A 13,727-nucleotide genomic window follows, 5' to 3' on the forward strand; every position below is an offset into this window, starting at 1 on the left:
GGCTTCTTTCTACAAGAAAAACATATTTTCGTATTGCTCCAGAAGGGTACCATTCAAAATACCTTAATTTTGTTTTTAAATTTTCTCAAGAACAAATGGAACGATTTCAAAATTCTTCTCTTTCTGTGCAAGCTCTTGTCAATGATAAAATTGATGATGATTTTTTATAATCAATTTATTTTAATAAAATACTAATTTTGTTTACAAAACTCGATATTTCAGAAAGGGGACAATATTTTTTGACGAAATTTTAAATTAAAATGTTCATATATTTATAAACTCTTTATTTAGTGCTTATACCAAAAATATTTTTAAGACAAAATTTAAAATGAGGTTCGAAAAAAATAGGTTAATCTAGATTTTTTGACAAATAAAATAGCTTTTAAATTTTTGATAAAAACTTATTTTGCAGTTACATTTTTAAATTTTTAAATATTGAAAATATTTTTAAACAGACATTTTGGAAGAAATTATCAAGTTCTAGCGACCCAGTCGTGCGTTTCATTTCTTTCAAAATTGGTTTTCTGTTGAATACAAAAGATTAAAAAAAATCTACTTTTAAAGTGAATTTGCTTTGGATGCTCTAGAATTGAGATTCAAACACGAATTTCAATAATACAAATGTCCCAAAAAAATCAAGTGACAATTTTGTTAAATTAATGGCTAAGTGAAAAACATAATTAACGTTTCATATCTATTTATATAAAAGCTTTGAAACGTGTAATTTGTGAGTACTACACAACTTTTCTTCCCAACTTATTTGTTTACTTACATTACTTTTTTTTAATCTAATTTTTTTTAGAGAAATTATGTACTTAAATGCAGCTATTTCCTTGAATTCAAGAATCAAACCTTTTTGTCTCTTTTTTAAGTTTTGTTGAGGCATTTATAAGATCAAAATACGAGTAAGCAGACTGATAACGAGAGTAATAAGAGATTCCCGGAAATTGATTTCGAAAAAAACTACATCAAAAAAAGCCCGATATTTTTACATATCAGATCCTCTCATTTTTTGGATTTTTAAGTTTTTGCAGCGTTAATAGAAATGAAAACTAAAAAAGTGTGTTTTGTTTTTCGAAAAAAGCAACGTTTCAAAACAATTTCCTACATTTCTGCACGATATGCACCAAAAACTCTCTAAGCTATTGTATTTTAGCTCGTAAATATGCCATATTTAAAAAACTGTTGTAATATTGGAATGCTTTCATATGAGTCATCCGAATTAAATAGTAAGACCATACCTTGCTGGACAATAGTGTTCTAAATAATTTGATAACTAAAGCTGGCATTTTAACAATTATTAAATTTTGTTATCATCCTTTACAAAGTGAGTAAAAACTCATCTAAAAGTGTGCCCCCCCCCCTGATGAAAAGTCTGGATCCGCCCTTGTCCAAGGGGTCCTTATTTCGACCAAATTTTTTATAAAACTAGCTAAAACTAATAAAATGGACAATTTTCAAAAAGAAATGTTAAGAAAACATGTGGAAATTGAGATTCCATAAAAATAGTTCATTTACCAATTGTAGCTTTGACATAAAATAAAAACTTCAAGAAGGGGGTTTGTTCGTAGACTACTTCATAAACATGTGGTATTGGAGCGAGCTTGAAGCTTTATATAACTGAATCGAGTTGAAATGAGCTTGATTCGACTTGATTCCGGTTGGGGATCGGAGTCGGGTCAAAATTTGTGAAGAAGATCCTGTGTGGAGGAGTTGGTTTTACAGATAATGCATTATAGGCTGCTTATTTGCATGTTTGTGTACAAAAAATATAGTTTTGTTTTAATCAAATACAAAAAATTGGCACTGCTGAACTCGTCAGTTCTTCAATGTTTAACAAAAATCAAACTATCTCACTTGCACTTCATAAGAAACACCGTTTGCATTTTAGGAAGTGCTGTCAAACTTAATCATTTTTATTTAATTTATTTAATCTAAACTGATATAAATCATTGGTGAAAACATAGCAAAATTTAATTATCTTTTTTATTGTTTTCTCTTGCAAAACAAAACAAAATAATATCAACAATAACAGATTGATTGTTTTCCCCATTGGAAAACACATGATTCCAAATGCACAACTACTCAACGAACGCATCATCGAGATACAAATGCAATACTAATATTTGCGAACGAAATCACATAAGATCCATATTCAGGACTCGTATAAATGTCAAAAACACATCCGTAGTAAGAATCTACCTTAACTTTTATCGGTATTATTTATACTAGGGATATTTTTTTTGTTATTCGTGTAAAATCCTACTATACTATTGATAGATTTTACAACAAAACAGGGGTTATGTTAATCCAATGGGTCCTTATTTCTACCAAAATTTTTCTTTAAAAAACACATAGGAAAATAGTTGTCAATGTCAAAATTACTTAAAAAAAGCAATAGATGTCAAATCTTGCACAATATTTTGATATTATTTAAAAGTCTGTTTTTTTTCCATCGTGATACATGTATATTAAACAATCTCTATGCATGTAAACAATCTTTAACGAGGTCCTGAAGTCATCGAAATTAAGTTATTAACTTACAAATTTAAATAACGGAAGCAAATCTATTCCAATCACTTTAATTGATACAAATAACTGGTCATTTGTCAATAAAATGATGATTCGTGTTTTTCATTAATGAATCAAATAATAATTCGTAGCTCATCATAATTACTTTTAACTTATGATACCAATAGTTTTGTAACAACAATTTTTTCTTATTCATCATAAGACTTACTATAGTGCTAGACTATGTCCATTATAGATGTTCACATAATTCCAAACTACATTACCTTTCTACACATTATATTGCATTGAATTCTTCATTTCCGGGAAAGTTCTTTTTTTGCAAGAAAAAAAGAAGAAGAAAATAAGTCGTCATATAGCATAAAACTGAAAAATAAAAACCGGCGTGCATGCAAGCAATCGTCATAATAAATGCACGCGCGAAAATGTAGGTAAACCGAGTGTCCTACTCACCATCACCACCGTTGGTGTTCATCTACCAGAAAATAGTTAATAACAAAAATAATAATAACACAAAACAACAACAAAACACAACACAAGGAGCCGTGAATATAATAATTTGGTTGTTGCGTTAGCTGCCGGTAGTATAGGTATAGTCTCGTTAATTCAAATGGTGTATCTGATGGATACAGGTTAAATAATATTGATGATTATGATAGCGATGAATGTTTTGGTTTTGTTTTGTTTTTCCTTTTTAATTTTTACAGATAGTGCGGTGACGCGAAAATGGCATAAACTACTTACATTAACAGTGGGTGAGATGTCCCTAGAAAAGTACCTAGAATATACATTTTAGAACATTTTTTAATTTACTACTTTCTACCTCCCATTTGTCATTTTAAGTTTATTTGTGCTCTTAAACAAAAGTGGTTTAATGTTTAAATAGGAACGTTAAAAAAAAAACATACTATTCAGAAAAATGCATGAAATCTTTATTAGAATCGATAGAACGGTCCATATAATTTAATGTTTGAAGATTATTTCATGCAAATGTTGACCTTGACTGCACCTTAAATGGTCCATCCGCTTAGTCCAATTTTGGAAAAGTCTTTCGAACATTTATCTCACGAATAGATGCATCAGTGTTGTCTTCCAATGAGTCAATTAAAGCGGGCTTGCCTGTGTAGACATGAGCTTTAACATAGTCCCACAAAAAATAGTCTAAAGGAGTTCAATCGCACGATCTAGGCGGTCAATTGACCGGACCCGAACGTGAAATAAAATGTTTACCGAACTCGCCTCTCAATAAGTCCATTGTTGCGTGTCCTGTGTGATATGTGATATGTGGCATCGTCTTGTTAAAACCACATGTCATGCAAGTCAAGCTCTTGCATTTAGGGCAAAAACAAGTTGGATATCATCTCACGGTAGCGCTCACCATTCACAGTTACGTTACGATTCCCATCAACTCTGAAGAAGTGCGGTTCAATGATGCGACCTGCTCATAAAACTTACCAAATTGACTGGATGCATTGGTAGCTATTGCAATGCTTCTGCCTGATATTTACTCCAAAATCGACAATTCTTTATTTACGTACCCAATGAGACAAAAATGAGCTTTGCTGATAACAATTTTTCGGTAAAAAAGTGGATCTTTGTCCAACTTTCCAAGAGCCCATTCACCAAAAATTTTACGTTGCAGGAGGTCTATCGGCTTCAATTCGTGCACCAGCTGTATTTTGAAAGGCATCACACTTAAATCCTTCAGAGCAATTTTCCACGTTGTTGAGTAACATAATTGATGGTCATCCTTAACGCTGGCCAATACATACAGTTGTGATATTTTCTTCAGTTCGCACTCTACTTAAGAGTGTTGGTGGTTTAATGTCCAACAATGTAAATTTGGTGCGAAATTTAGTCACAACAGCCCGAAAAGCCGCTTCAGTGGGTCGTTTAAACTGACCTTAAAATGGAAGAAGAACGCGATGTATTTCTTAACAGAACACTTTGATAATAAAATTCAATAATTTGCAAGCGTTGTTCGTTTGTAAGATGATTCATGGTTAAATTATAGACCAAACTGAAGATGTTTGACAGTGAAACAAAACACGAAACGTGCGTCAGCTGTTAAAACCAATGTTGCCAAAAAGATAACAGCTAAAAATTCACCCTTTAGTAGATAGACGATATCCTAAGCTGAAAACTCTTTCGATAACCCAACAAAAAACAGCTGAATGTAAATATCTGCGGCAAAAATTCATCTTTTCGAACCTAAATTCCTTTTTCGAACATTTTTATTTTCTGAATTTTTGTCTAAACTAAGATTTTTGTTAAATGTTTGTCTTTCAAAAATTCTTCTTTCGAATATTGGTCTTCTAAAAATTTGTCTTTTTATACATTGTCTTTTAAACATTTATCTTTTGAAGCTTTTTCTCTTCGCAAAATTATTTTTCGAACCTTTGGTTTTTTGTTTTCGAACCCATTGCTTTTTCGAAACTGTTTTTTTTTTTGTTTAACTGGTTTTTAAAATCTAGTGAAAACTTGTTTCTTTTCAACCTTTGTCTATCAAAACATAATTGTTTTCAATTATTTGTCTTTTTGAACGTTCGTCTTTTGAACATTTCTTTTTCTATCTATTAAGAGTTTGTTTTTTCGAACCCTTATATTTCGAAGCTTTGATTTTTCGAATTTTGCCGACTGAAATGTTTTGCTTTCGAACCTTTGTCTTTCGAGAACAAAATTTGAAATCGAGATTTTAATCAAACATGACATTATGAAGGTAGAGAAGTAGAAAAGTGGGTCTCCCGATTCCGTCTGTCTGTCTTCGCCCCTACAACCCAAACCATTGTGTCGATTTAAGCTTGAAAATTAAGGATTTAATCCGATTCGCGTCAAAAATCGAAAAATAAAATTTTCTTAAAAACGAACCGGTATACGCCATAGAACCATTATTTTTTTTTTCAAAAACTACTAAACCGATTAAAATAATTATTTTTCTGCACAAGCTCTTAAATTGTCTCAATAATATTTGATGATCAAAAGTATAAAAATTTTCGGTTTGGATTTAAAAAAAATATAATTTTTTCAAAACTCCATACCTAAAAAACTGGTCAGTATTTTTCAACGAAACTTAAATATAAAACTATCAATAAGCTTTAAAAAACTGCATAATACAAATATTTTTAAACTCAAATTGAAAAATGTTGTACATACAAATATATTAAAAAAAAAAAAAACAAATAAAACAAACTTTTTTCGTACATTTTATATTCTATTAAACACGTTGTCTCTTTAATTTTGTATCCTTTCGAATCTCTTTCCTTTGAGTTTAGGTGTTTTATATTTTTGTGTGTTTCAAACAGTTTTTTTTCGAAGCTTTCCTTTTTGAAGCTTTATTGGCAAAATTTGTTTTATTAAAACAAGGGTCGTTTTAAAACTTTATCCCCTTGATACAGTTTTTTCGAATCATTGTCTTTCTAGTCTTTTGCTCATGTTCGAATTGGATTTTCGAACATTCAAATGGATGTTCTGTATTTCGGTTTGTCCCATTTTTTTAATGCATCCAAATCACATTTTTTAATTCTGTGAATTGATCGTTGATACGTTCCTTCTGCTGGGAATCGGAGGGTTGCAGCAAGTTTTTGAATTGAAGGATTTGATGAAGGTATTATAAAAGGTTCTATTTCCCTTAGGACATATTAAAAATCGTCATTGCTTAATCTAAAATTATAATTAAAGTTTTTTATTTTTTCTCTTGAATTGTTTTTACTTAAAATTGTCAGTAATATTGCATCCATCTTCAAAACAGCAAAACATTTACTTCAGAAACAAAATAAAAAGGATGATCCTTCAGTTCTGTCATTTCGAAGTTTTCGAAATCGATCGAATTGAAGAACATGCAATTTCATATCACGTGAAATTGAAAAGTGATTTCGATTCATTTTCGATCGAAATTTGGAACATGGGCGTTTATCTTTTCAAAACATTGTCCTTGAAAACTTTTTCCTCTTAAGATCTGACAGACACCTGAGAAATACACCTCATAAAATATAAAGTGAACGAAACCCAACGATACTCCACTGTACATTTAGGACTATTTCACATTAAAGAAGTCGCTCCTTGCGCTTTTGCATGAAAGACCATGGAATCTTTTGGCAATCAAATCAGGTTGTCTATTCATAAAGATTGCTGGAAGGCTTGTTTTTGTTGCTGCTGTTGTTGCAGTTGAAATTGCAGTAGTAGTGCAGTGGGTAAATTGTATCTTCATAGTGGATAAAGTTGGTAAATTCAACTTTCAACGTGAAGTTACTATATGGTCGGTCACATCTTCGATGAAACGGACAAACGGATGCTTTTACTGTTCCATAGTTGATAGCTTGTGTTTTGCTTAACGTTTCTGGAATGTTTTTTAGGAAACAATTTTGCCTGTGGATTTTTTTGTTTCCATAGAAAATTGGGTGAACGTGTGTTGTGTTTTTTTTTGGTTTGTTGTTTTTGTTTGGTCCGATGTAATGGCCCGTTGCAAAGTATCTAAGATATATTCAGCGTGAAAGATAGTTTGCAAAAGATATCTATAGAAAAATACATTTGGTAGGTTATTGTTCATTGTTAATGTATCTACTAACATACCAAGTTAAGTTAGCTTCCTACTTTTTGTTTTTCACTTAATGCACAAAGCAGTAACAGTCAGTGTGTTATTGTTGAATGTTGATGGAGGTATGGTAATTTGAGATTATCTCTTTTAAAGTTTCTCCTTTCGATTTCATTGGAACAAAAAAAAATAGTTTTCTCTTTTTGATAGAAAATTATGTACCTAGTTTTTTTCCAATAGGGATTATCACTTCAATATTTAACTTAAGGAATTTCAATATGGAGAAAATTCATTTAAATTTTATACAAAATCTTTAACATTTAGAAAAACTCCCATATCCTTAAAGCTTCAATGTAATCATCCTTCAATTTCTTTCATTCGACCTTTGCCTTGTGTTCCTTTTATTTTACACCTGATGGTATATAATGGGCATTAATAATTCACTACCTTTTTCCTTGAATCGAATCGCGTGTCTGCTCAAAAATTTCCCATCATTGCATCATGGCGGTTTTACTGAGAATTGATATTGGATTTTTATAACTGAGTACGTACTTATGTATTCCTTACATATTTTTTTTTTGTTTTGAAGAAGAAAGGAATTCCTAGAATTCAAGTCAAGGTTAAACCTTCAATAATGATTTGCCTTAATAGCTTATGAAATCATGAATAAGTCATACTCTATGATATTGATTACGTAATATTTTTCTTTTTATAATTTGTTTCTTTTATTTTAAGTTTTAAAATTAAAATCAAAAACAAATCTGCAGTTATAAATATTTTGCTTAACTATTTCTATTCATTTCTCTTTGTTATCGTTCTTTCTTTCATATAGTAGTAAAGCTTCCAGCTTAGCCCTTGCACTTGAAAATAGAGGTAAACGCAATTCAAGCATCCCACAGCTACCCATCCTAGCACCCATCTTTAATTTTAATGCGTCCACAGATTCCTTAAGCAACATTAAAGATTCCGATGTTGATGGCGATGGCGATAATGATGGTGATGGCGATGATGCCACTGAAGAAAAACACCATCTCTTTACAAATCTAGCGCTAGGGGATGAAAGATATATGTTGCAAAGCCGGACGTCCCCCAGCGATGAGACATTGGATGGTGGTGAATCAATTGGCAAAAACTCCTCCGGAATGCGTTCGCTTCCTATACTAATTGGATCGCCAACTGGAGGTGGTGGTGGAATATTCAGTAGACAAACGAGTGATAGTGTGATGGCTCGTAGTGCGAGTCCAACTACCTTTCAGTATTCGCCATTCTACTATGGTTCTCCAACTTCGTCCGAATCGTTGGTGCAGCCAATTTCAATGAGCTTCGACCCATCAATTTATGGAGGTGCATCGACTCGACTTAGTGTTCCGACCTTAATGTCTCATGGTCATCACGGCGGTGGTGCTATCACCAGCGGTAATAATCGCTTGATAAGAGTCATTGATGGTTGCGGACGGAGTGGAATCGATGGGCTTAATCTTGGGCTAGGTCTTGGAAATGATGGAAAAACTTTGGCGGCAGCAACAGCAGCAGTCGCAGCAGCTGGAGGTGCAGCATCTGTCCTAAACAGGTCAGGTTTTTTGCTGTTGTTGTTGTTGACGTTTCTTGATTACATTTTTTTTTTCAATTCGATTTTTTGTTCTTGTCCAAAGGATTGTTTATGTGTTTTCTTTTTTTCAAAATTTTCATTCATACTGCTCGAAAGTTACCTCATATTTTTGTCTGTTTGGTTTTTTGTTAGTTTCAAAAAATTCTCATTTTATGTCTTGTTGAATTTTTTGAAAATTTATTAAGAAATAATGTAGGTTATTGAGAAATCAATAATTTGTCCATTTGAGTTTTTCTGCACGGAATTTTGTTCCTTAATACGTCATACATACATAGTTTCGTTATGTTTACTAATCCTAGGATAATAATAATTGTTTATTTACATACATTGTTAATAGTGTGTATGTTTGTGGTTTCTTTAGTCCGTTTTTTCTAATAGTATTTCAAATACTCATTCAGTTTTGTTTAAAATTTTATATTTTTTTAAAAATTAATTCTACTTTATTCTAGAATTTAAATATGAAAGATCCTAAGGAGATAAGTATTCTCTAACCAAGGAAATTATCGTTACCTTTTACCTTAGAAGAATTATTTTCTAAATTTGCGGGACTGTTTGTTTCATAAGTTTTTTGATTCAATAATATTTAATTTGGAAAACGCCCAAAAAAGGCGTGCCAACATTTCTTATTGAAAAATATATTCAAATAATATAATCTACACAAAATAAAAACCCCAAGTTGTTATCAATTTTTGTAAGTAGATGAATTTAAGTTCCTTTCAGTGGACATAAAAGCTCATGGTTGTCAAAAAAAATGTAAGCATTAAAGTGGTTATGATTTAACATATGGAACAAAAAACTATAGATATCAACTAAATAGCATACACGGCCCCATATGCTTTTCCAGTTGTACGTTCTGATAATTTCACGAATTGAACCTATAAATTCTTGAGTCGAGCAACTTAGAGCATTGTGATAGACCTTATCTGAATTAAGAAAGCTTTAAAGAGATAGATCAAAAGATCTTGATGACCAATTGTGATCACATAACCTGCATTCCCCGGCATCTCAAAAAACGCACCAAACAATGACACGTTGTGGATGTATAGGCTTCTGAATTTTCCACGTCTCAAATGCAATACTTTAAAAGTCTTAAGACCTAAGTCTTATCGTCAAATTCAGTTTAATATTAGTAAAATGCTTATTTCTAATGATAGACTGAGAATCGACAAACCTCGTTTTCGTCACCTGTAGAGCTACAGCAAAAATATTCTTACTTTTCTTGATTAACACGCACAGCTTCGATCCTTTCACATTAAAAACTTGTAAGTTTCACTGTTTCCGGCAAAGAAAGAGTTTTTGAATTTTAAACTGACAATATTTTCACATTTTGGAAGTGAATTTCAATGCGTTGTAAAAAATCGTATCATTTGATTTTGACTTATCATGTAGTTTGTTCTCATCAAATGTCAAAAAACCCAGTTTTTAAAGTGACAGTTGCCAAAATCTTAAGCTATTCAAAGTGAAACCCATAATTGTGCCACTATTTTTAATAATGTCTCAAAATTTAAAAACAAAGTCACTATAAATTGTATGAAACAATTTGATTGCCTCTACTCACATCTTAAACCACTTTAGAAAAGTGGCTTTTCATTCTTATTCGATTTTTTGATTCAATCAATTTTGTTTGATTCAGGGAATAATTCATTAAATTAGGTGAGATTAGCTGAATATCATCAAGAACACTGGAATCCTTGTTGTTCATACTAAATAATTCAAGTATTCAAAAAACCATACAATATTTATTTTGTGTGGAAAAAATGGAACATGGACAAAAGTCCATTTCGCCTTTTTATATCTACATTTTTCAGTTTTTTTAAATTTTGAGTAGATAAATGTATTTGTTTTGAAAAGATCCACATTCTATTGAATTCATCTGTCAGAGAAAAATGTTTTTAACAGGAAAAATTCCACTAATTCCACTACTGTAAAAATAGCATCTGTCTGATCTCCGTCCAGTCTGAGACCGAGACTATAAAAACAACCTGCGTAGTAAAAAATATCTAAATAAATCAAATTCCACATTTATTATTAGACCTCATAAACAAAGTGATCATTTGTATTATTATATTGATCAACAATAACAATAATAACACAAATATATCAACACATTTGTCTTCTCTACCATGTACCGAGTATACACGATAATCTCTTTAAACCATAAAATTAGCTCTAGGCAATTGGAAAGTCAAACACCCAGCCCAGCCTAGCACAGATTACCGCCATCCAGTCGTTTGTCCTAGCCATCATTGTCATATCTTTCTATACACTCTAAACCACTTACAACTAGTAAATTTCAGTATTTTTCAATTTTCAAGCTGAGCACGTGAAACAACAATGTTAAGCCGATCGTGAAACCATAACCTTTTTTTTTTTATTTGTTTTGATCGTTTTTAAGTTGCCAATTTAACTCTCCCATTTTGTATACAATTGGAAAAGAAAACAAAGAAACAAAAATATATTTCTACGTCACAGTTTAACATTAACCAACAAAAAAAAAAAAAGAATCAGCACCACTGCGATATTGTATCTCATAAGTAGATTCATGGAGAAATCAAAACACAATAAAATAAATATTTCTTAAAAGACCAACAAAACAGCAAACAGCTTAAAAATTGGAATGAGAAAAATTGCGGTGAAAGATTCCAAAAATACACAATGACATCATAATGTTTTTATTTCGCAAACAACACCAAGTTCACTTAATTTCTTCCGATGTCGTTGATTGTTGTTTTTCCAGCTACTGCTTTAGATACTATAGATATATAGCACCTATAGTATATAGTAGATATTAGATGGATATCATGATAAAATGTAAGCTTATGTACCTACATAACTATTATAAGGCTCTTCTGGATGATTTGTTTAGGTTTGTGTTGAGTTCTTTTTTTTAGGTGTGCTTTAACGCGAATTAACATCAACACAGCTACTGGACAATCTTAATGATTTTCAGTGCTGGATTTTGAGGAATATAGTCATCGTAGGGCCAATTTTGTCACCTAGTTATGAAACTTATGACATAAAAAGGAAAATTAAATAAGAAAAAGTTTTCACTCATGGCAAGTACCGGAACAATTTAAAAATCGCATGCTGTTGCGACCTTCGTTTAGTGCAATTAACAGCATGACATTTTAAAGAAAATAAAAAATATTCTTTTAAAAATTTAAAAAATGGTTTTTAACATGAAATTATTTAAATAGAGCAATTTACCCAACAATAATTATAATAATTCTGTTTGAATTTTACTTAGGAAAGTATACTGGGGCGTATGTGGAACTTTTTTTTTTCATTTTATGAAATAAAAACAAATGTGTATTATTATTTCATTCCTTTCGGAAATGCATACATTATAAAAGGCACACATATTTATTGTTAGTAAATTATAATGTGACATTTTCTTTTTTTTTAAGTAAGAATTAAACATTTAAAAAGTCAGGTTTGTGGATCTTGTTTCTTGAATTGAAATTATTTGTTTTCTTTGAGTCGTCAAATCACCGCATTCCGATTCCAATAGTTCTATTCAATAAAGAATGAAAGTTGGGCGAATGGACGTTCTAAATTAATTTTTAGATGGTCCTACAATCACAACATCAAAAAACTGAGAATTTCGATTAAGAGTCGTACTTGAGAGCTCCTCTTTCGTCGATCTTCTTCAGATATACAGTGATGAAAAAAAAAATAGAAAAAATCTTCGTGTTCATTCTTTTTAACACATAAAAAGGTTGGAAAATAAAAACTACACATAAGATTTTTAATAATATATTGCTTAAATGCAACAATTTTTTTAAAAATATAATAATGGGAAATAATAATAATGATAGATTTGTTGTGCCATCCTGGAAAAATAATAGAAACAAAATTAGAATGGAAATTTAATGGTACTCGTTTTGTAGCGACAAAATAACTTAACGATAAAAGTATTTCAAATTCTTTGAGTATTTTGTAATGGTACTCTTATTATTAATAAAAGTTCGCCCCATCGAAATTAACAATTTCTGTCTCTACGGGTATGGAGTACCATTCCCTTTGAATTTTCGACCACAACTCGTCTTTCTTTTTGGTTTTACAATCTCCGATTCTTCCCTTTAGGATGCCTCAATTGGGTTTAGGCCGAGGGATTGTGATGGCCATTCCATAACATTGATTTTGTTTTGTTGTGCTTGTTAGCCAATTTGGAGATGCCCTTCGGCTTATTATCCTGCAACATCCATTCGATTGACACCTCCTCTTCTGTTAATGGTAGCATAACTGAATTTAAGATGTTGACATAATCCACAACGCACATCTCATCTTTGATCCAAAATATTAGACCTACACCAAATGCTGAAAAGTACCCTCAAATCATTATATTCGCGCCATCGTGGTTCACTGCCTTCTGAAGTTAAACTTCTTGTTTTTTGACCTTCTCACATACATTTTAAATCAGTTAACAAATTGATTTTCGGCACTTTTCATGGACTTCTACTAGGAGGACTTGCATCCATAAGTTGTTTTCTTATTGTTCTAGCTATCACTGGTCTGTTTTTGAGTTGTCGTAAAGAAATAAATGGTTGCTTCTTACATATTCTTACCAATAGTGTATCAAGACGCGAAGAAGTTAATCTTTTTTCCTCTTCTTTAAACGTGAATGTAAAGTTTCAAACACTTTTTCTTCGAACAGTTTAAGGTTTTTGCAATTTCAACCATCACTTTTCCAGTTTGTCCTAATTTTTTCATCACTTCGCGTTCAAAATGAGTAGAATGTAATTCACGACCCATACTTATTAAAATTATTGACGATTTAAAAAAAAATTAGTTAGTATTGAAAATGAAATATCTGACAAACTAATAAACAAACTAAAAAAATCCTATTTGGATAAATTAAATTAAAAACTGACCTTAAGTGAGAAAAGTTAAAATAGCTTGTTTCTATTATTTGTTCCAGGCGAAATCATCATTGGCCTCAAACTTTTTACCATTAAGTGAAAACAAAAAGTTGTTTACACAAAATAATTTTGCCATTTGAGAGCAGTATTAGGTACGATTAAAATATAGAAAGGCTAACGACAAAAGACTGCTTAA

The 13,727-nt window shown here is 31.2% G+C and overlaps 1 protein-coding gene across 10 annotated transcripts in view; it reads left to right on the plus strand.

The window, feature by feature from the left end:
• Window positions 1-13,727, plus strand: part of LOC129948770 (protein bunched, class 2/F/G isoform) — a 236,594-nt gene that overhangs the window by 50,886 nt on the left and 171,981 nt on the right. For 4 of the 10 annotated variants that reach the window (XM_056059782.1, XM_056059783.1, XM_056059776.1 and 1 more), the window contains exon 3: window positions 7,893-8,630. The exons of 3 other annotated variants lie outside the window; for them this stretch is intronic. In XM_056059782.1, the coding sequence (XP_055915757.1) occupies window positions 7,893-8,630 (738 nt within the window). The remainder of the gene's footprint in view (window positions 1-7,892; window positions 8,631-13,727) is intronic. 3 more of the 10 variants (XM_056059779.1, XM_056059780.1, XM_056059778.1) reach the window with 3 other exon arrangements.

This window comes from Eupeodes corollae, chromosome 3, assembly GCF_945859685.1.
Source record: "Eupeodes corollae chromosome 3, idEupCoro1.1, whole genome shotgun sequence".
Classification (NCBI taxonomy): domain Eukaryota; kingdom Metazoa; phylum Arthropoda; class Insecta; order Diptera; family Syrphidae; genus Eupeodes; species Eupeodes corollae.